The following is a 21,257-nucleotide window of genomic DNA, read 5'->3' as shown; positions in this document are numbered from 1 at the left end:
CACAGTCCGATCTTTACAAATATCGGCAAATCTCGTTTGGATGCTGCCGTGAAGGAGGGAATACAAAACGAAGTCGTGAGAGGAATTCCTAATCATCGAGAAACCAAACAGACTATAGCTATAAACACTTCGAGGTTTTATCCTTGATTTGATAAATGCTTGTCGTTAGGAAGGAAATGTCGTGTTACAGCTGAATGGATTTAAGAAAATGTTGTTTTTTACGGGAATGTTTTGAATTTTAATTGAAGCACGCATTGAATACGTGATATAAAAGAAATGTTTAAATATATTGATGGTTTAAATTTTTCTTCAAAAAATTTATTTATCATGTATTTGATGCATATTTTATTGTATCATACATATTTCACTCAATAATATCACAAAAATATAATAGCATTGTATATCTGCATAATTAGAAGGCAAAAATATAACTTAAAAAATATTTGTTATAATTTACAGAAAATGAAATATACATCTTTTTATCTATATAAGTATATAGATAAGTGAAGCCGTAAGTACAATGCTGGTTTTCGACTTTTGCTCTTGGAAGAGAGACTTCAAAGGGAACTAATTTGCATACAGAGAGCTCAGTGAATTCGAAAATTTGTGTGCAGACTCTGCACGCGCGTCGCTTCTTTCTTCTTTCATGAGAGCGGATGTACTTGCTTATTGCACACGTGAATTTTAAGTTCTTCTCAGGAATAGTAAATTATTCAAAAGCGCGATAAAAGTAAGAAATCTTTGCAATCTTTGTAATAAAACAGATTAGATGAGTCCAAATGGAGTGTGCTTTGACGTATCGTTATCTGTTGGAACATCTGAAATTTTTTTGCCTTTTCTTTATATTATGATAGAAGTTTGATGCCGCTGACAACATAGCACTGTCTGCAATAGAAAAAGTATTAAATTTAATTAGCAGAGAATAGTAGCAATTTATAAATGTTCAATGCTCTTTAGTAATATGTTGCATTACTCCAAGTGCTTGACGATATTCTTTACATGCTATGAAACATATTATTGGCAGGATCATCGGATATATTTTAACCATCGTATAAACTATCTCTATCGTCGTATCGCTACAGCAAGACGTTGCCGATGTTAAAAGAGCAATAGCTCTCACCACCCGATATGGTATCATAGTTAGAAAAAATCCAATAGTAATACCAACTGTAACATAGATGTTATTTCGAAATCTATAGGTGCTTGAATAATATTTGCATTAAATTACATTACATTAAAATGAAATTTCCACTTACCTAAAAGAACGAAACATTCGATATCTTTGCTTGGCCATGTTCCGATTATTAATTTTGATATTATTAAGTCGTACAAAATGAAGAAGTCAAGTATAATAAAAATAAAACAAGGGAATATTAAAAACATAACGGTGGATGACACATAAATGTCGTATACAACTTCTTTCTCATAATGATCGTAGAGGTTTAGTTCCATAGCTGTCACCATAACGCACATTATCCATATGAATAATATGCCTTTTACAGCTGTTGAAATTTTTACGAGTGATTTGCGAAAGTGCCAATTTTTTTGACAAATGACAACGTAAACTTCGATATTTAATATTATAATTGTTAGGATGGATGCGCCGAAGCTCACCAAAAATATGTAGTCGAGATTCATCATCAAATCTATATCGAAAATCCAGCGAAACATTTGCTGAAGCGGTTCGAGTAGGATTGTCAAATTTGATAACGCCAAGCTTATTATATAGCAGTTCGCAGAGGTGTACATGGAAGAATTTGATGCAATAATGAAACCTAGTAAAGCATTTAAGCTAGTACCTGCCACTAGCAGCGTAAAATCCATGATATTGCGCACAGGCTCGGATATGATTGGTATAATGATGTTCATTTTGGTAGGATTTGTCGTTACAATATTCATTGGAATACGCGGAAATGGATTCTCTAGATATGTGTGAATTTCATTTATATCATATTTGTTAAACATGATATAATGTGTGTGAAAAAGATCGATCACCCTTGGCCTTTTATCACACTTAGATTTATCGCTTGTTATAATCTATGAATTTAAATCTTTTATTAATCAATCGTGCACTTCAAAAAATTCCATATGCACAAACTTGCTTTTAAAAAATTTATACACTTTTTCGAGTTTTTTAACGTGTGTAATTTTTTACGATTTATAGAAGAAGCAATGAAAGAAATGTACGACAAATTGGTGGCACATGCTGCTTCAACGATCTACACGCATATTACTGACTGACGCATATGATGGTAGTTTGTAGAATCACCACCTACATATTTACCTTCCCCTATGGGAGTGTGATGCCCTACATCATAGGCGGACACTGCCGAGCAAGTAACGATATTACACAATTTGCTGACACGTAACCATTTCATTTAATAGAGTGGCTCTTTAACGAAGTGTAAATCGCGCTTTATCTTTATCGGTGTTTATATATATATATCAAATAGATTACAATGATGGAATAAATTTATTATTTTGACAAATATACATATATAATATTTATAGGCACTCTCTCTGCTTTGCCAAAATTATTAATACGAATCGGATTTCATTTATTATAAAAACGAGAAAATATTGAAATTTACTCAATTTCATGCAAATAAATATAACATTGCTTAATTTTTATATTATTATAATTTTACATTAATAATATATTGCTGTGTGGGTTAGCTATTTGAATAATAAAATATGAGAGTGAACATAAAAGTACGTTCAACATCTCGCTCGAAGAAGCTATGGACTTCCTTATTTATGAGGAAGAAGTGTCCTTGACGACTCTGCTGGAAGGGCTTCGCTTTCTGGCTGCAAATAACGACCAAGTAGCAAATAAAAAAATGACAATGCTTAAATAAATTGTGCTTCTTACGACTCGTTCATTCGAACAAGAGAAGAGATGAAGAACAAAATAAGAAAAAAAAAGAAAGAGAGAGAGACTTCTGCACACGACTGTACAATAAGATTTACAGGACGCCTCTGGCAAGAAGCCATGAACGCGATATCGGTCAGATTTTACCTCTGATAGATTTATCGTTGGATTTATAAATTCAACCCCTTTGGCACATCGGGGTTTTGTATCTTCCTGCAAAATTGAGCGCGATCGTCTGGCGCATTGTGTGCTCCAAAGGCGCTCGCAATTGACACGTTATCGAGAAAAAGAAGTTGGGTGTGCCATCCATTCTTATCGAGAGAATAAAACAAATTAAAAATTATTCGGGCGGAGTCGGATCGATACGGCTAATATTTATCGCATTATATTCGCAATATTTCTATCTATTCAATTTCCGAATTATATTATAGAAACTATATTAAACGGTTAAGTTTTTAACGGAAAATTTATATTGCAACGCATAGCATCATATATTATTTATAGCGCGTCTATGCATATAGTAATATTTGCTTACATGTTTATGCAATGATGATTATTTATAGACTTCATCTTTGCTCAGATGTAGATGATAACTAGAAGCATTTATAAAACTTCGCAGCTGGTCAGAGCTTCTTCTCCTTGCGGCAAGGAGTTCTGAACCAGTTTGACTACGTATTTTCATCTTTGGACCAGGTGCGAGGGAGCGCGTGGTTAATTTTTGCGGGTTCCTCGTGCCCTTTTCTTCTTATTTTCGTCTGCTTCGGGATCGGGTTAGTGATAGAGGGTGATCTTGGGGCCAAATAAGTGCGGTGGCAGGGCCGAAGGGCCTCGAGGCCACAACCGGTTCGCCGGTCTGAGCATCATTACGACGTAACTCGAGTGATCCTGGGGAGGCTTCGAGCTCCATAATAACCAGCGAGCTGTATTATCGCTGCAGAGTAACAACATTCCAATGATGATCTTAAAGGTGTAAAATAGTCTTATGTTCGAATGTTATAAAGAGATCTAATAAAAGACTTATATCATGCTATTTCAATATCACAACTGTTTAAAAAAATAAATTGACAAAAGTCGAATATTTGATAGTGATTATTTTTTTGTTATGATTTAATTATTCTTATTTTTTATAATGTGATTTCTTTATTTATTTATAATTATATTGCATTTTTTTTATTACAGTTTTAAATATCTTTTATTGATTTTAAATCTTTGTCACAGTTTTATATTAAAACATGTTTATAGTTTATGAAATAGGTTAATTAGTGCGATCGGTATTCAATTCATATCTTCCATAAAGTTTGTCGCTTACTACATGGCTTAACAATAACTAGAAATATTATAAATATCATATTGCGCATTTCAATATATCTTTTCTTTTCTCTGAGCATCTATTTCAATTAAGCGATGACAAACAATAAAATACATTATATTTAAGTGTGCGCTGCTTAATTTAATTTTTAAAAAATATATAATTTTTAAAATAATTTCTATTTTGAGTATCAAAAAATTATCTTTATTTTATTTTTTTAATTTTTATCAATATATATAATAATTATATTGCGCATAAATATATAATAGCATACTTTATATTTGCGTGTACGTATAGAAGAAATATGTATTGAGTTAGTCTGCTAATCATCGATTTGCCAATTCATGCAAAAGTTCATATTAAGACTAGTTAGATGTTAGATATTAGACACACGTGGCGCACCTTATGTCACACCTGTTAAGTTCTGTCGACCTGTTTCGCACGATGTTGTGTGGTCGACCATTAGACGAAGCTAACTATCCCATGACAACGTTTCCTTTCTACATTTATCATATAATCAATCATGATTATACTGTCACTCTGTACTATTACGCATTCTTTCCTACATCTGTATTATTTATGAATTAGCATACCACGCGAATTAAATCATCGCATTGATCGCGTGCACTGTGATTTTATGAATGAATATTTGCTCGTTTATAGCTAGTATATAAAAATTTAGCATATATTTAGATATTTATTTATGGCGTTATTTATGAATTTGAAGATGTTTTTTTTAGAACGGAGGTATAAAAAGATAACTCACGTTATGTAAATTCCGCGTTGCGGTAATATTATAAAAGGATAATTTATTAAAAGCGCGTACGTTTTTCACCGCAATATCGCGCATTTCCAAGTGCTTTGTTCCTGTTGGTCCTCGTGTCAATAGACTCGATGTATTTTATGCATGACCAGTCAGACAAGTTTTTCCGACAGTGAAGACCGCAAGCGCGATGCACAGCTCAGTTACATTCGATACTTTGCACGCAGGTGCATCGTTGAAAAAATGTGCGGATTTATGTGTGAGGTTGGCGTTTTGATTGCAGCGCAAAAAAATGGTTGGAATCATATAATATCTTAAAAATCTTAAACATTCTTTGAACATTTTATATTTATAATACATTTTTTATATAAAACAATTGACAAAACATTTTTCTAAATGCATATAATATTTTAATGATTTTTAATCTATTTTTAAGATTTTTTAAAAGGATAATCTTGGAATTTTTTGATAAAAATATATCTATAAAATATATTTGATTTTGTCTGTTTTACTTTTTGGATTATCAAAGCATAAAAAGATGTAGAGAAAATATTTTCATATATATTTACGATAATTTTTTTCTAATGTTTATTACGCGGTCGTGCGTGCAATTTAATGTGTTAACGTATGTTTTCAATCGACAATTGCACATCGAATACAAAAGTAGCTTTCTGAGAAATTCGGCTACAGATTACAGGCAATTTTTGGAAAAAGAAACGCGCACCTGTGCGCACCCTAAGTAAATTACAATAATCGCTTTTGAAGTCGTTTGGAAGCCCGAAGAAAGAGCCGAGTGACTCAAGATCTTTTGCTCATATCAAAGATCAAATTTGCCGTAAACTGTGATTGGATTTCGAAGGCTTTTATCATTTAATTGCATGCAAAAATCAACTGCATAAAAACATATAAAATCATGCGTAGTTGAAATATTAACATAATATAATCAAAAATTATGACATTTATGTAAATTATTTTTTTACACATTAAAAGTTGAATTTATCCTTTTTGGCAGTTTAAGCTCCTAAATTCGAGGTTTGATAGATGCGTCATAATTTGCAATTTATCGATTACTTTGCGCATTATTGGCATAGAAAATTTTGATACCACAAAGAGATCACAGAAAATCCTTAAATCTTGGTGGAGAAAAATGACCTGTGAAATTAGTACGTCAATCACACTTTTATATAAAATGAGCGTTTTTCTTCCAATTTTTAAGGCCAACATTTTTTAGTTTATACAATATTTAGATTTTTTTCAGGATACTTTTATTCCAATCTTTTTCTCGGAGAAAAATCTTTACTATGATTTTCTATTTTACGAAGTAACGCGGAGTAGTACCTCTCTCTCCTTTTACTGCACGAGAATTTACGTCTATTTCAGGATATATTGTTCTATTCGATCATACGCGATATTTTTTTATCAATCATTTTCAATCATCTGTCAATTAGCGCACTGATAATTTTTTCCTACCCTTTATCTTCGATTTTTTTTGTTATCACGAGCATAAATATCATGTTATTATAAAACAATTGTGAAATCGTCATTAAATTGCCTACGCTTTTTAAATTATTAATTTTATCATCATTTTTATTATTTCAATCTCATTTATTTATTTTCCTATCCATTTTCGCATCTTTTCAAGACGTTCAAGACGCTGTAAGGTGTATTCCCGTACTTCGTCATGTTCGCACAAACGTAAATATAGAGCCATAATAATTGGTGAGGAAAGCCACGCAGATAAACCGGGAACTAACTCACGTTAACTCGCTTCACACGGTCCTGAAGTACAATGTGATTCATAATTAATTTGTAGGCGTTTACCGACGAAAATACATGCGGATTTTATTCACGACGTAAACTGCGAAAGCTCGGTTGAAACGAAAAGTAGCGAAACACAAGGATATTCCCGTGCTGCGCAATGTCTAACGTTAAATCGATATTTATATATAATAGAAAATATGCGTTGCAAATTTAAAATCTTATTGAACCATTTCTTTTCACACGGTATATACATATGTAACTATCCCATAATAATAATTCTATAATTCTTATAAATAATTATTGGAAGAGAGAAAAGAGAAACACACATTTCTATATATATAAAATTCTTGAAAATAAAATTCTTTAAAATTACAAGTTACAATAATTGTTGAAAGCGATCTAACAAAATCCTTCATTCAATACTACATCATCATCATTAATGTTTAATTTCTGCAAAAATGATTTTCACTCTCTCATTATTTCGCATCCGCTGCATAAACCGCGGACCACAATCGAAAAGCCAGTTATTCCTGCGAATGAAGAACGTCCCATTCTTTCTCGTCGCGATGAACATCGCCAAGGCTTTCTTTCGCCGCGGCAAATTCTGCCAACTTTCTTCATCCGCAATGTTCATGTATTGTTATTTGCGTTGACTGCGGTCGTTACTACGGGAACAAGTTTCATTGCGCTACGCTCGCAAAAACGTTGCAATACTTCGCGATAATAACTGACGTTGAGAAATCTATCTAAGGCGTAAAAGGGGTGAGAAGTAAAAAAAGGAGGAAAATTAAACAATATATTCTATATATCAAATCCTATTACATCATCTCGATGATTACAATAAAAATTATTATAAGAATTTTCTTGGATCCAGAATTCCAATCTTCATTCTTCAGTTCGTTTACCAAACAGCTTTTATTATGCTATTTTATTTATATGCTAGACTTTTACAGTCAGAGTGATATTCGCCAACGCGTTCTACACGTCAAATTCGTCGAATTGGCAGCGCAATCTAATTTGCATATTTTTCTTTCGACTGGATGGACGCGCCGCCTCCAACGAGGCTTCTTTTCTTCAGCACCCCAGGCCGGGACCATGTCGCGAACGAAACGCCAACGAAAATAACTGCGCGATAGCAACGCGTTTAAACTTTATGCCGTAATTCACGGCGCTCCCTCTTCCCTCGTTGTTCATTTTTGTCTTTCAGCACCAAGAGTTACCAAGTTTACTCGCACATAGCTACAGTCTACCCTCCATTTTTTTTCAAGAAAATTGCGTACCGTTATTACTGGCGCGATGTTCGTGAAAAAAAAAAATTAAAAGTTTCGCGTCTCGGATACCAAAAGAAATCAATACAGCGTCGTTGCACGTTCATAATAAGCACGCTTTCGTGCATTGTACGATGAAGGTGCGTTACGTTAGTACGCATAACACGCATATATAGCGAAAGGGAGAGAAGATCATCGTCATTCAGAAAATTTCTCCACACTTCGGAACCTGCAAAGAATCGTGTAATATTCATTATAGAGGTTTCAATATATGTAGCTAACAAAAATTACACTAATAATTCAAAATTTACACAAAACAAAATTTGTGCGTAGAAAAAAATCTTTATTCTTATTATTATTTTTTATTAGTTATGGATATTATATTTAGATCTTATTCTATTATATACAACTATTTCAGTCGTGCATAAGCAAACATATTTTATTAAAAATTATTTATTTTATTTCTTCATCTCTCTGTGTTTTATAATTTTTTTTATGTTTAAATAATATAATTAATTATATTATTAGCTAATTATATTTATAATTGATTTTTAATTTAGTCTAATTTATAAAGAAAATGATATTATTTTAATGCAGATATTTAAATAATATAATTAATCTATTGCAATGTTACAAAGTATGCAAATTTCCTGATAAATTTAATTTCTAAATTTCTCGATTTGAATTCTAAAATATTGGGATTAAATATTTTATTAAATTTGAGCAAAAAGAATAGATTCCGGTACCGGGAATCGAACCCGAGCCTCCTGGGTGAGAGCCAGGTATCCTAGCCACTAGACCATACCGGATTACGATAGAGATGCAGTCGTGCGTCTTGATGACAGTATGAGAGAAGCTGCATTTCTCTCTCACACATTGTCACTGTCAGGACACCCTGCATTCGTAATCCGGTATGGTCTAGTGGCTAGGATACCTGGCTCTCACCCAGGAGGCTCGGGTTCGATTCCCGGTACCGGAAAATACTTTTTGCTGATATGAGATTTATTCGAAGATGGGATAAAAAAGTGTTTTATATATTTTATAAATTTATATGTATTTTATAAATTTTGTAAATTAAAAAGAAAATATAACATTAATTTGGATTACGGTACAATATAATGGAGTTTTGAATAATGAATCAATAAAACAAGAATTTTAACTGCAATTTGAAAACAGTTGGAGAATAATTAACGTTGAACTATTAATAATACGACGCGTCAATGCTTTCGTCGAGTGTAGAAGATTACCACGTTCGACGCGTCGTCGTTGACATATTCTGCTCTGGTGGCGTTATCTAAAATTAGATCCGTTCATGACAATGGCCCATTTTAGTGCTATCATGCAGCGACTTTGAAGGGCGTGAAATCGGCATGTTCTTGGTTAACGCGTTCCGTGCCGCGTAAATGAAAATTCCTTTCGCGCGTCATGCCAAGGACAGTAAATGCGGGACGATACGTAGGGAGGTCAACCGGTCGGCTTATTCGCACATGGCCAATTGGAGATATAAATGTCGTTCGTTATAACTCCTTCGGAATTTTACAACAGGCGTGGCAAGTCGCAAAAGCAAATGAGTTTACGCTTGATTTGTCCTTTATCAGTGCAATTTCGATCGTGAAAAGCGATGGATCAATGAAATTGTTAGGTATCATTATTGTGCTCCATTTCCTGGACCTTTTGATGGTTTCCATTCTACTAAAATACAATACGATAACCACGTAATAGATGTCATGTCATCAACTTTTTGCTCGTCGACATTACGCGATCAGTACTAATTTGTTCAATTGCTAATCTTCGATAATTTAGCGTTGCCTTTTCCCAAAATTTTTAATACAATCGAATGATCGAGAAAACGTATTATTGTTTATTATTCAATTTATATATAAATCCACTTTCCTTTTATATCTAGATTCTATAGAAATTAAAAATTTAATACAAGTGATTGTTAATTAAATAATTTATTGAGCATTTGTGTATAGAATAATCTTAATTAGTAATAAAATAAAGACACAATTTAGAGTTGATCGCGTTTGAAAAAATTCAATTATTAAATACCTAATTCATAAGTTATCAGAGCGCATGGTACGACTTTCGTCGTTTCTGAATTTGAAAACATATAAATATAGTCAAGTTATGTCTGCTTTCCTTCGTCGACTTCTCATAACAAGCGTAACGTCGAGTATGGCGGAACCTCGATGTCGGGAAAGAAATGTGACCAGAGTATTATAGTATCCGGAGTCTGAAAGCCACAAGACGATGGGGCTGGCGCCAGGCCTGCTCTCAAGCACGTATCGCTCCGACCACTTTTCTCGAGTCCTCGAAATTAACATCGTCCACTCAATCGTAGCATTTAGTTATTACGGCGTTTCTCTGGTCTTTTTCTCGGCGCGTTTCACCCTCTATATGATTCTTTATGATGATTTCGCTTTTTTTTTTTTTTCGTAGCACTTTGAGTGATATTTGTCTCTTCACTCGTTAGTCGATCTCATTATTACTAAAAAAAATGTAAGAAACTCATCTAGAAGAATTTTCAAGAGATGAATTGAAATTGTAATAAATTAATATTCATACATAATCGATCTTTTCGGAGATAAAAAAGATCATAAGATTTTACAATGCATTTCCGTATATATGTAAACTTTTTTGTTTTTCTCTCGGTCATACTTTACAGCTTCCTCGTTAATGTGATTTTAAGTTCTCGTGAATACTATGACATAAGTTCACTGCCATAACTTAAGATATAATAAAGAAGAGATTTCCTTTTCGCGTATACGATTTGCAATGCAATAAAATTTTGTATAGGTACTATTGAAAGTATCTTGAAATGATACGTTTTATTATTCATAAAAAATTCTTACGTTTTTACTTTTATACTTTATTATAAAGAAACATTAATCTTTTAAATAAATCGTACATGTCTGTAATTATTCAAAATTTATTTTTGCAATACAATAAAATATTTTTACGAATAAATATGTTTACTTCGAATGTTTCCAGATGATTCTACTTTGAGATTCGTCGAGTATGACTTCTACAATGGGATTGCAGCAGCAGGCTGCATCCCAGGATACAGTGGATTTTGCTGGTTATTTGCAATCTACACAATGCCATCATGGAAATCAGACGGAAGGACAGGTGCAGAGTTGTCAAAAATCACCGCACCGAGAGCACAACAGCAGCTTCACCAGCACGAAAGGCCTCCTCAATGGGCCCGGGCAGAATAATTGTTTCCTCAACAGCGCCGTACAAGTAAGAAAAAAATTTTATTAAAATATTTGCATCTAAATATCGAATATCGTCAAATCTTAATTTATCAAATATAATTAAAATTCTATATACATTTTTTATTAAATCATATTTAAAAGAGTATTTATATATCTTGCGGGACAGATACATGTAGGATGTAATATTTTAATATCATTGTAATAATAATGTGCATGTGTGTCTGTGTATTATATTTATAATCTATCTGTTTTATATAGAATTTATTTTGAATACAACAATTTTTTACTCTCTCTCTCGAGTATTATACGCGTTTTTTGAAAGCAAACGGGCGCCTTGAGCGTATGCAACCCGCTGCTCCAGCTTGTTACTCCAATCTTCTTGGAACAGATAGGCGCTGGAACATATCTTACATATAAAGTTATATTGGATCAATTATGAATAGTTTAATTAATCAAATATAAATTGATGAACTGATTAGCAATTAATATTTAAGTATAAAAAAAATTGAGATAATATTCAGTTATTTTTTTATCAGAAAATTTTAAATCTGAGTGATAAAGCAATTGCAAAAAATGATCTCGGGTTTGCGAGGAATATAAATAATATTTAAGTAAAAGTCAAATATATATACATTTGTATACAAATAAAATTTCAAAATCTGCGGTCTTTGACATTCGAGAGACATCATTTCAGCAAGAAGTATTCCTGTTCGCTATTTTCTCGAAGACTTTTACGAGTCTCGTCGTCCCATTTATGAGCACGATTCATCATCAAATCTTTAAACTCGCTGTCCTAAGGAGTCTTCGAAGCATGCGTAAATATTCATGACTCTTAAGTGACAGGATACGTGAAATCTTTTTTTTTTTTTTTTTAGGCAGGTCGTCAGATTGCTTTTAAGTCTTTCGTGAGCACATTGGTTCTTCCGGCTTAAACTTCTCGCTTTTTAATGTATAGTAATTATATAGCGCGTTTCGCAATGTAATTACTTTATTCAATTAAAGACATCAACCACGAGAGGAAAAGATCACGTTTGTTCATATCACTTATTAAGAAGCGCTCGTTAGTATCGTGTTAAATGTGATTTGAACAAGTTTGAAGAGACAGTTACTTTCTAGAATTACAACGCTCGTATTTATTACTCAGGTAAAATATTTATTTTTATATTTGTTACATCCATTTATGAGAAAGAGAAATATATATTTAATTAGCTTCCTCAACCACGAATAAATGATTCTTCTCATGACTGATTAGAGAACTTATTTTCTCACATAATATATTGATTGGTATCGTAAGATTGATTTTGAAAAAAATACAAATGCTAATCTAAGAGAACTAACGTTTTGTCCTTCTATTAGCGAGGTCCGAGGTCGTTCAACATGAGGCACGCGTACCAATACCTTGGCTTACGTGACACGTGATACAAGTGTTTTAAGCGCAAACTGCGCACGCGGCCAGGGTGTGGTAACTGCTTTGTCTCGTGTTACGAATAGAAAATAAACGACATCGACGCTATCGAGGAGCTCTTCTCGTGATCGTAGTAATAGTTTCTTGACATTTACGATCGACAATATTTGTTTTATTCATTAATTCCGCGACAAAATCGCGTAAAAATATTGTCGTTGTTTTTAATAATTACGCAACCGATAGACAAGTAGAAATTTATTTACAGATACAAATGCAGAGCCGAATTGTTTATTGAATGGCTATATGATCGCGTTTCCGGGTCGCAATTTTCCTCTGCGCGATGTTGATAGACCGTTTAATCGGCTTGTAAAGTTCCGAAATAGATTAAGAGAAGCTGTAGGATTGTGTGTACCCAGCGTACCCAGTGTATCGTTGGCGAGTTTACTGACGAAACAATAATACGAAACTTGTTTGCTGGATTATCCCGATACTTACTGCGCATATAACGGCCTGCTGAGCATTTTCGTTTTTCGTCAAAATGTCTAACAATCTGTAAATACCGGCGTTATCATTTACAGACTGACAGTCATGGTGAGTAACGCCAGTGATAAAAATGCATATGTAGCCGGCGTTCCCATCCTCTGGTGATGTAGTCACCAGCACGAATAACGTCATGATAGCACGAAGCCCGCAAACGATAATGTCGTGTGAGCGAGTACTATACGCGTTCCCGACGTTTGTTTTACGATGATTATGTTAAACAAGCGTTTCTTGATAAGTATTATTAATCTTTAACAGATAAGTATGAATGTGGGCGCGGAATATTCTATAAAACTCGTGTGATCATCCAATTTTGCATTTTAATCTTAAATTTGAATTTAATTATATTTTATTAATAATTGTCATATTTTGTAATATTTTGATGCGAAATCGATATGTTATTCGGAGCAAAAATCTAACTTTAAATTTTGATCGGCTGCATACTTTCCTTTTAACAATTGCAATTTCTTGGATTGTTTCCACGCATCGAAGATGTTGAATGTTTTGCGCGCTCATAAAAATTGTCGACCAATCGAAGAATCATTGAGCGAAGAAGCGTTTCATCGTTGGACGATCACGTCGGAATGCGCATAAACTATTGACGATCAGAAGAAAATCACAGGTTACGGTGAATCCGAATCTCTTACAATAGGTGTAAGATATCTTTCGACTACTACGGACTTTCAAGGTTACGCGATATCGATTTACGCTTCTGTTTCTTATTGATCCTGCATTTTGTGCAAATAGAACTTTGCTTAATCGGATTTTCATCTCTTGTAATAATTTGTTTCAAAATTTAAAGAGATATGAACATTAAAAAGTCTTGTTTCTTTCTCGCACATAAATAGAATCTGCAAATAATTAAAATTTATTTTCACAGTTTTATCGAACGCGCCGGAGATTCTTTGAATAGTCGAGGACTTTTATAAAATTTTGATATGTCATTGAGAGATAGGATGTTAAATTCACATACATGTACAATTCCGTATTGTAATTTTAAAATTGCAATAGTGAATAAAATGATGACTCGTTTGGTTGGGAAAGTTGCGGGAAAATATATTCTCCTTGCTGTTAAACTGCTGGCGAGTGTTGTCTTTCCGTTACAAATGTAGAGAAAGAATTGGTATGAGACAGTAGAGTTCTGTTTAGCTGTTTATCTTGATTACCGTACGTAACGGTGTAGCGCGATGTCCAAGCAACGTTACTTTGTCGCTGGTTTATATTTTTGCATACTTTGCATAATTTGCGTTTGCCAGTATATTTGTTAAAAAGTTTAAAATTTATTAGAGAAAAAAGCGCTTTTTATTTAAATTAAATATATATATATATATATATATTTCATATTCCGCAAAAAATTTTTGCAGTCAACCGCACGTGAATACGACGTTTATATAAAATGGATGATTCACTGAGAGTTAATGCTAACCCTTTATACATGCACGTGCAGTAGTAATGGCATATGTAACCTGTTATTATTTTCGTAACACCTGTCATGAAAGCTAACAACTTGTCGATTCCAACAAAACTTCCGGAAGCAATTAAGCTATTTTTATATTTGGAGCTATATTCAGCTGTGCACCAATTGATTAATGCCATCTGTCTTATGTTAATAAAATTATCATTATCAAATTGCATTAATTTTTTTAATTTAATTAATTAAAATTTAATAAATATCACACATATATAAATTAATTTTTATTTTATCAACTATATTGATATACGATAAGCATATAATAACGCGAAGCGTTTACATTTTTAGTCTTTTATTTATTTTTCGAGGCGATTCGTGTACTAACGTTCTCGCGTTTCCTGCATCCACGCCCTAGTTAAGGTTCAAGGTTCCTCACGCGATCATTCTTATAAAGAGAAACGTAGCTTTGATATTCACCATTGCCAATCGTAATTAATTGCAAAAAACAATATTGCTTGGCACGCATATTATTTATCGATTAACACATTTGCCGCATTAATCCGGAAGGATTTACCCTACTCACATCCGTATAAGTATTATCGCGTTAATTAACTCTTTTAGGTTGAATGAGTTTCCATTCTAATTGGTTCAACACGGCGTCGTAAAAGGGTGGAAAGCGGTCCGCGATTCTAATGTACACATTTAATACCTTTTATTCTGCTCACGCTACAATTGTTCCCATAGTATGAAACACAATGCGCTGCTTTTCTCCTCTACTATTTGTCGCCGATTGTACGCCAAGCGTCTACTTTACGCAGTTTCTGTATATCCGATGATCTGATTTCTACATTACAATTAGATCCTTTACAATCCATTAAGATAGTTAAATTTACACGCAATTAAAGCTTACGTTATATATTCTCGACTCTCATACAAAAAACTCTGAGTATGTGGATAAAACATTGATAATTATATCAATAATATAAATTATTTGGGGAATTTTTTTCGGCTTTTTATATGAAGTTTCTTGTTTTAATTTAGTTAGTAAAAAAAGCATTGAAATTAACGCAATAATATAATTATTGAAATTATGAATAATGTGGTGTGAATTGTTATATATTTAATTTCTTTAGAAAGCTTTTTTATTTGTTTGAATGAAAAACTTTAAAAAAATTTCTTTCTACTATGCTTTAAATAACACAAAACCTCAAAATTAACCACAAAAATCTACAATATTTGAAGAGATAAAAACGTCATTATTATCCGAGATAAAAAAAAGACGTATCTTCCAGCTGCCGGCACGTGATCGGTGTACACCTGACCCGATCTTTCCTCGGGATTTACCCTTCGCAAAATAAGGGTATGAGAACACTGACGCGTGCCATCCGCGTCGGGGCACAGCTGTTTCGTGATCCACGTGATGCAGATGTACACCTCGTGGTGTCGAATTAAAAAGATTCATCGGAGAGAACGATCAGTTATAATTTAGCAAATCTTGATTATCTTTATCAATTTTATCTTGCTTTTACCACTTTTGCGCGCATCTCTTCATCTTGACCGAGGTTTGCCTCTATATTTTTTTACGGCAACAAGCAACAAGTTAAACACGATCGTGTCAAGAAAGCAAGGCGTCGTAGAAGCAGGAGTGCCCGATGGTTCCGTGATGTCACAAGTCGCTGGCCCATGAATCCGGGACTCATTTCGGTGACAATGGAGGAAGACGCGGAGTACACATTTATATCGAGGGCACATACGAGTAGCGTCTGACCCTTGAAGGAAGAAACACACACATACATACTCATGACTAATGGCGGATAGAACCTGCTACGCGATTCTGACAGCAGGTGTCTGGGAAGCGACTCTTCTGACTCATCGCCAGGTGATATCTATTCGATGCAAGAAAGGAACCGGAAGCTCGTCCGCAAAAGGCCGCCTCCTTTGCTTTCGTTCGTGAAGGAAAGCGAAGCGCGCGTTTGCTCGTCTCCAGCTTTGATTTCGCGATCAAACGACCGTGTCGTTACTTTGCGCATCCTTCAAACTTCATCCGCTTCGCCACGGCTTATTAACTTTATCTTGTCGATGTTGTCGCAGACTGGTCTAATACACGATTACTTACGGTATATTTTATGGTCATTCGATGATTACTATTATATGACTCACTGTTGCAGTCAATGTGGACAGAACGATAGCAAAGCTTAAATCGATATTAGTATTTATTACATGAGATGCTGTCGGAATTGCTAAAACAGATGTGTGATATTCTTTTTGATTTAAAAACAGAAAATTTTGAAGAATTTAGTTTAACTTTATCACTTTTTTTTAGAATTATTTATATATTATTTATATGTATTTATATAATTATTTATATGTGTTTATATGTGAAACTTACAGAATGCATAAGACTAGTTTGAAATAATCTATTTTAATCACGTTCTATAAATTTCCTTTATTGTTAATAACAATTTTATTTTCCAAATTATCTTGTATCGATCTGACTTGCAGTTTCTTTAGACAGCTTCCGATTATAGATTGCGAGTAAAGTCCTATGCGCGAAAACCATAAAGTAATACATGATCACGTTTGTGTAACGGTCGTGCATTCGAAGAAGACAAAAGGGAATAACTAGTGAAATGGAAAAGAAATGGGTAAGTGTGGAGAAGACGTGAATATGGGAAAGGCAACGGTGGGGATTAAGACGGAACGAACCTAGGAGGAGAACAGAAAAGGGAGCTCCGTGTCTAAGAACCACGTGTGGGAAAAGTCTGCGATGCGAGACTGAGAAACGCGTGCGTTCGATCGTAAGTTCGCACGTGCGTATATGTGTGCCGTACACTCACACGCACGTGATGCGTAGGGAGTACGCGCGAATGTGTCTCGTCGATCACCTACGCATACGCACGACTTTTTTTTTGCTCGGTCCCTGACACATCGTCATGTTTGTTAAATAGCATATGGAAATTGGCGCGTAGTTGCAGGAAATGCGAATAAATTAGTTGTTGACTTTGTAAATTGCCGCGATACAAATTACGTTTCTTCTTTCGTGAATAATAATAGTTGTTGAAGAAAACTTATGAAAAAATAATTTAAGTAAATTTGTAAGGAAGAGCCGTAATTATGAATTTTTGTTTCTTAACTCTATCTTCGATAATTTTTATTATTATTGTTATTAACTTTTCTCCAGTTACATTCGTAAGTAACATGCGGATAATATTTTATGACTCTCTTGAAATGATCTAAGTATACGTGTTGCATCTAAGTTGTTAGTCATAACTCACGCACGGTCTGTGTTAATTTAAGCTGTCTTATAGCAGGGCCTATCTAAGTTCCTATCTTTTTACCCGAGCGATTTCTTTAATGTGGATCAGCCTGTGAAATCTAACGCCTTCGACGCTTCGACGAACTTAAGAAACACTCGTCCGTTAGTGTGCCTGTAATACAGTCTAGGTTTTAGTGGACCAGAACCGTTTCGCTCATCTCAAGTTCTGGGAACTGAGAGAAAGAGAACCTCATCTTTATAGAAGTTGTAGCGTTTGCACATTTTACCTAACACTAATGATAAATCTTCTGATAAACCATTTATGTGCTATATTTTATATACTAAATACTATATATTATCTCTAAAATTAGAATCCTAAAACAGAGCATAAGCGTATTTTTTATTTACTCTACTGAAATTAGTTTTAATTTTTAACTAATTTATAGCTGCACTCCTTTCGCACAAAATTGTACGAATTTAATATTCAGAGAGGAAATTGGTTCTATTTATATTTTTAATGCAAATCTAATTCGTGAACAAATAGCACACTTTAATTCCTATCTTCCCGTTGGGGATTTTAAAAGACGTAAGCGTTTACCAACACGTTTATTTTTTTGCGACCCCGTTCCATTCTTGAATGCCATTGGGATCATAATCAGCTTGTACGTATAATAAATGATATGCCAGAATACATGTTGAGATCATGACACATAACAATCACTTGAAAGAATGCCGTTTAATGCGCTATATACGTGATTTATATAATCCACGAGAAAGTCACTCTAGCGTAAAATTTAGCGCCTCTTATCTGGCGCTGCCAATGACATCACCGTACTCCCACATCATCTCGATCTCGATCACCGTGATCCATGTGAGTGATCACCTAAAAAAAATCGCGATATTACGTGATGTGACTCATGCGTTTCGACATTCTATATCTATCGGACTGCCTTTCGTTTTCATTGATAAATAAGAAACTTTAACGAAACATGACGCCCTAGCAAAATATAAATGCTAATTTTGACGAAAAGAAAAAGATTTGTTTTTTTTTTTTTTTCTTTTACAAAGAACTATTGTCACTCTTTTCTAAACATGTGTCTAAACTACGTGTCTTGTACGGCGGTTAGTGCGTCTTATGCGGGATTTTAATGTTAAACGGGAGCAATGGGCGCGGTCGCTTATATTAGAGTGTAGTGGCGAGTTGCAGAAGTCAGGCGGAAAAAAAGGGGAAAGAAAAGAGCAGGAGTGCAACCGGCGGTTAACTGCCGCTGATAGGCGCCCGATTATCCGTTCTTGCGGTTCTTCTAGTTGCGCTGCCGCTTCGATGCATTCCTGTATTCGATGGCGAGGTACGCAAATGGAAGTTATTTCCTTCTATTTTCCATTGATTGTTATTTTTCCTCTACTTCTTTTTACTGGCAGAGCGATTAAGCAATTTTTTCATCGGTTGCAATTTCCTTATATTGGACATATCTTGCGCGCGAATTTCTTTTCAATTTTTATTTGTAATGGATTACGAATTTTTCAATACTCGTGATATAAATATTATTAATTATTTTACAATATTTGAATATTTGTGTCAGGTAATTTTTGCATTGATAAAGTATTTTTTAAATATTGCACGTCAGAATCTATATGTGTCATAGAAGAATTAGATTTATTTCCTTAATATAAAATAATAAGGATTCTTTGTGCGATTTTTGTTACGTGAAACTGAATTGCATTCATTGGAAAGAAAACAATTCTAACGCTTTCGGAGAACGCTAAGAATGCTGCGGGAAATTAGCGATATCTCTTTGATGTTTTCCTGCTGTGGAACGCTGCGTGTATTAATGATAATAATATGAAAAGTTTTTCTTATCCTGAACTCGTACCGACGAATATAATTTGCAGCGACAAGATAAAGAGGAATGAATCGGCTTTTCAAGAAACTTTGTGGAAAATGCTACTTGTATAGTCGTAAAATGCGGTTGACGTGCGCTTTTAAATTTCTTTGCGACTAAACTGAATGTTCGAACTTTCCTCAACTTTTTCCTTAAAGTGTTATTTTTCCTTTTTTATCTTTGTTTTTGAATGATTTCTAAAAAGTAGTAACGATTTGAAAGATTACTACGTGGTCGAATTACAATCTGCACATAATATAAGCCGTTATTTATTTTTTTTTTATACATTAAAATGAGATTTGCTTTTTTATTTTTTAAATTCGCGAATCTCGCATAATTATGAAGTCAATCTAATTCGAACATCTTAGAAACATACATTTATAATAAAATTATAATTATATTTCTTTTTCAATACGTAATACCTTTATTTCAAAATTGTCATAATTCTCTATATAATTATTGAACTGTTTAAGTAGATAAATTCTCATGATTTTTGCCAAGATACTTTGCTAAGAATCTTTATTAATATTTATATGAAAATGATATGTTGTACCGGGGCATATATTCTTTTACACGAAAGAGATGCATTAAAGCAAAGAAAAGGAAGTAGCCAACGCGGCAACAAATACGAGGGCGAGTTTTGTTTCTAGTCTACTCGAAGGAGCCCGGTACATGGGCGGGTAAACATGCGTTCGTACGAGACAGTCTCGTGGGAATCCTCATGCTGAGAATCGTTAGTACTTGAATTAACGGCGGACAGGTAATCATCGTTGTAATTTTGTTGCTCTCACGAGTCGACGCAACGCGCAGTCGCTTCACTATTACGATTTGGTAAGATAATGTAATGCGATAATGCGCATTGTGATAATATCATCGTTAACAAGGATTAAAACATTATTTTTACTACGGATGCGTTATTGAGGCCAGGAATTGAGATGTCTAACGTTCTAATTATCGCGGAAAAAACAATATTGTAATTTATAGCGATATCAGAGTTGCGATTGCACATTCTCTATGTTTTGAATAAAATTTATTTTGTTTAGATTGGAGCGTTTTATTTTTTATTCAAACTTTATTTGAATAATTTTTTTTTTCGTCGCCAGAACATTGAAATTTTATAACAATAGAGATTACGATCGAAAATTTTAAAACTAAAACTTTTGCGCCGTGTACTTTATTTTTTAAAGATTTTTTGTGCTACGCTAGATAGTAATTCACGAGAAATACACTGTTATCCATTGATCAATCTCAGGAATAAAGTTAGTATCACGGACACGGTAGCTGCCTCGCGTGGGAGTGATTGTCTCAAAGAAGTCTGGAGTCTCTGAGTCTATCCCTAAAAGTCTTCCTTACTTTCTTTGATTTAGCAATGACTCATTGCAGTCTCTAATTTTCTGCGTATTTTACAGGCAGAGATTCCTGATCTTAAATTTAATCTAATAGGAAATTGGAAATCAATTGACAAAGTTTTTCTGTGATGTATCTGTTATTTGCTGTGATTTTTATTATAATAATGAGACATGTAACATGGTGTGTAAAAACCTCGCGAAAAACTACAATAATTGTAA

General features: G+C 33.8%; 2 protein-coding genes, 1 long non-coding RNA gene and 2 other non-coding genes across 6 annotated transcripts in view; 3 read left to right on the top strand and 2 right to left on the bottom strand.

Annotated features, from left to right (window-relative positions):
• LOC126859006 (uncharacterized) overlaps positions 1–21,257 on the top strand; it is a 63,913-nt gene that overhangs the window by 7,919 nt on the left and 34,737 nt on the right. Inside the window, exons 1-2 of one of the 2 annotated variants that reach the window (XM_050609841.1) lie at positions 3,580–3,839; positions 10,968–11,219. In XM_050609841.1, the coding sequence (XP_050465798.1) occupies positions 10,995–11,219 (225 nt within the window). In that variant the 5' untranslated portion in view covers positions 3,580–3,839; positions 10,968–10,994. Of the gene's footprint in view, positions 1–3,579; positions 3,840–10,967; positions 11,220–21,257 lie in introns of those variants that run through there. The other variant, XM_050609840.1, reaches the window with a different exon arrangement.
• LOC126856937 (pyrokinin-1 receptor-like) lies at positions 944–1,965 on the bottom strand. The gene is made up of 2 exons (XM_050605964.1): positions 1,257–1,965; positions 944–1,167 (listed from the first exon to the last, which is right to left on the bottom strand). The coding sequence occupies exons 1-2, from the start codon at positions 1,963–1,965 to the stop codon at positions 944–946; spliced, it is 933 nt and encodes a 310-aa protein (XP_050461921.1).
• On the bottom strand, positions 8,711–8,782 carry Trnae-cuc (transfer RNA glutamic acid (anticodon CUC)). The gene has a single exon. It is a non-coding gene; the product is annotated as a tRNA-Glu (tRNA).
• On the top strand, positions 8,881–8,952 carry Trnae-cuc (transfer RNA glutamic acid (anticodon CUC)). Its single transcript has one exon. It is a non-coding gene; the product is annotated as a tRNA-Glu (tRNA).
• On the top strand, positions 11,790–13,177 carry LOC126859068 (uncharacterized). Its single transcript, XR_007688750.1, has 3 exons — positions 11,790–12,009; positions 12,070–12,338; positions 12,551–13,177. It is a non-coding gene; the product is annotated as an uncharacterized LOC126859068 (long non-coding RNA).

This window comes from Cataglyphis hispanica, chromosome 2 (genome assembly GCF_021464435.1).
Source record: "Cataglyphis hispanica isolate Lineage 1 chromosome 2, ULB_Chis1_1.0, whole genome shotgun sequence".
NCBI lineage: Eukaryota > Metazoa > Arthropoda > Insecta > Hymenoptera > Formicidae > Cataglyphis > Cataglyphis hispanica.
The sequence above is the reverse complement of the archived record's forward strand: the minus strand, read 5'-3'. Positions and strand labels throughout refer to the sequence as shown.

Bases quoted from the DNA above. Each gene is read 5' to 3' on its own strand.
- LOC126856937 (XM_050605964.1), bottom strand. From the start codon at position 1,965: ATGTTTAACAAATATGATATAAATGAAATTCACACATATCTAGAGAAT. The intron at 1,168-1,256 runs GTAAGTGGAAAT...TCTATGTTACAG, and splicing joins CGAATGTTTCGTTCTTTTAG to TTGGTATTACTATTGGATTT.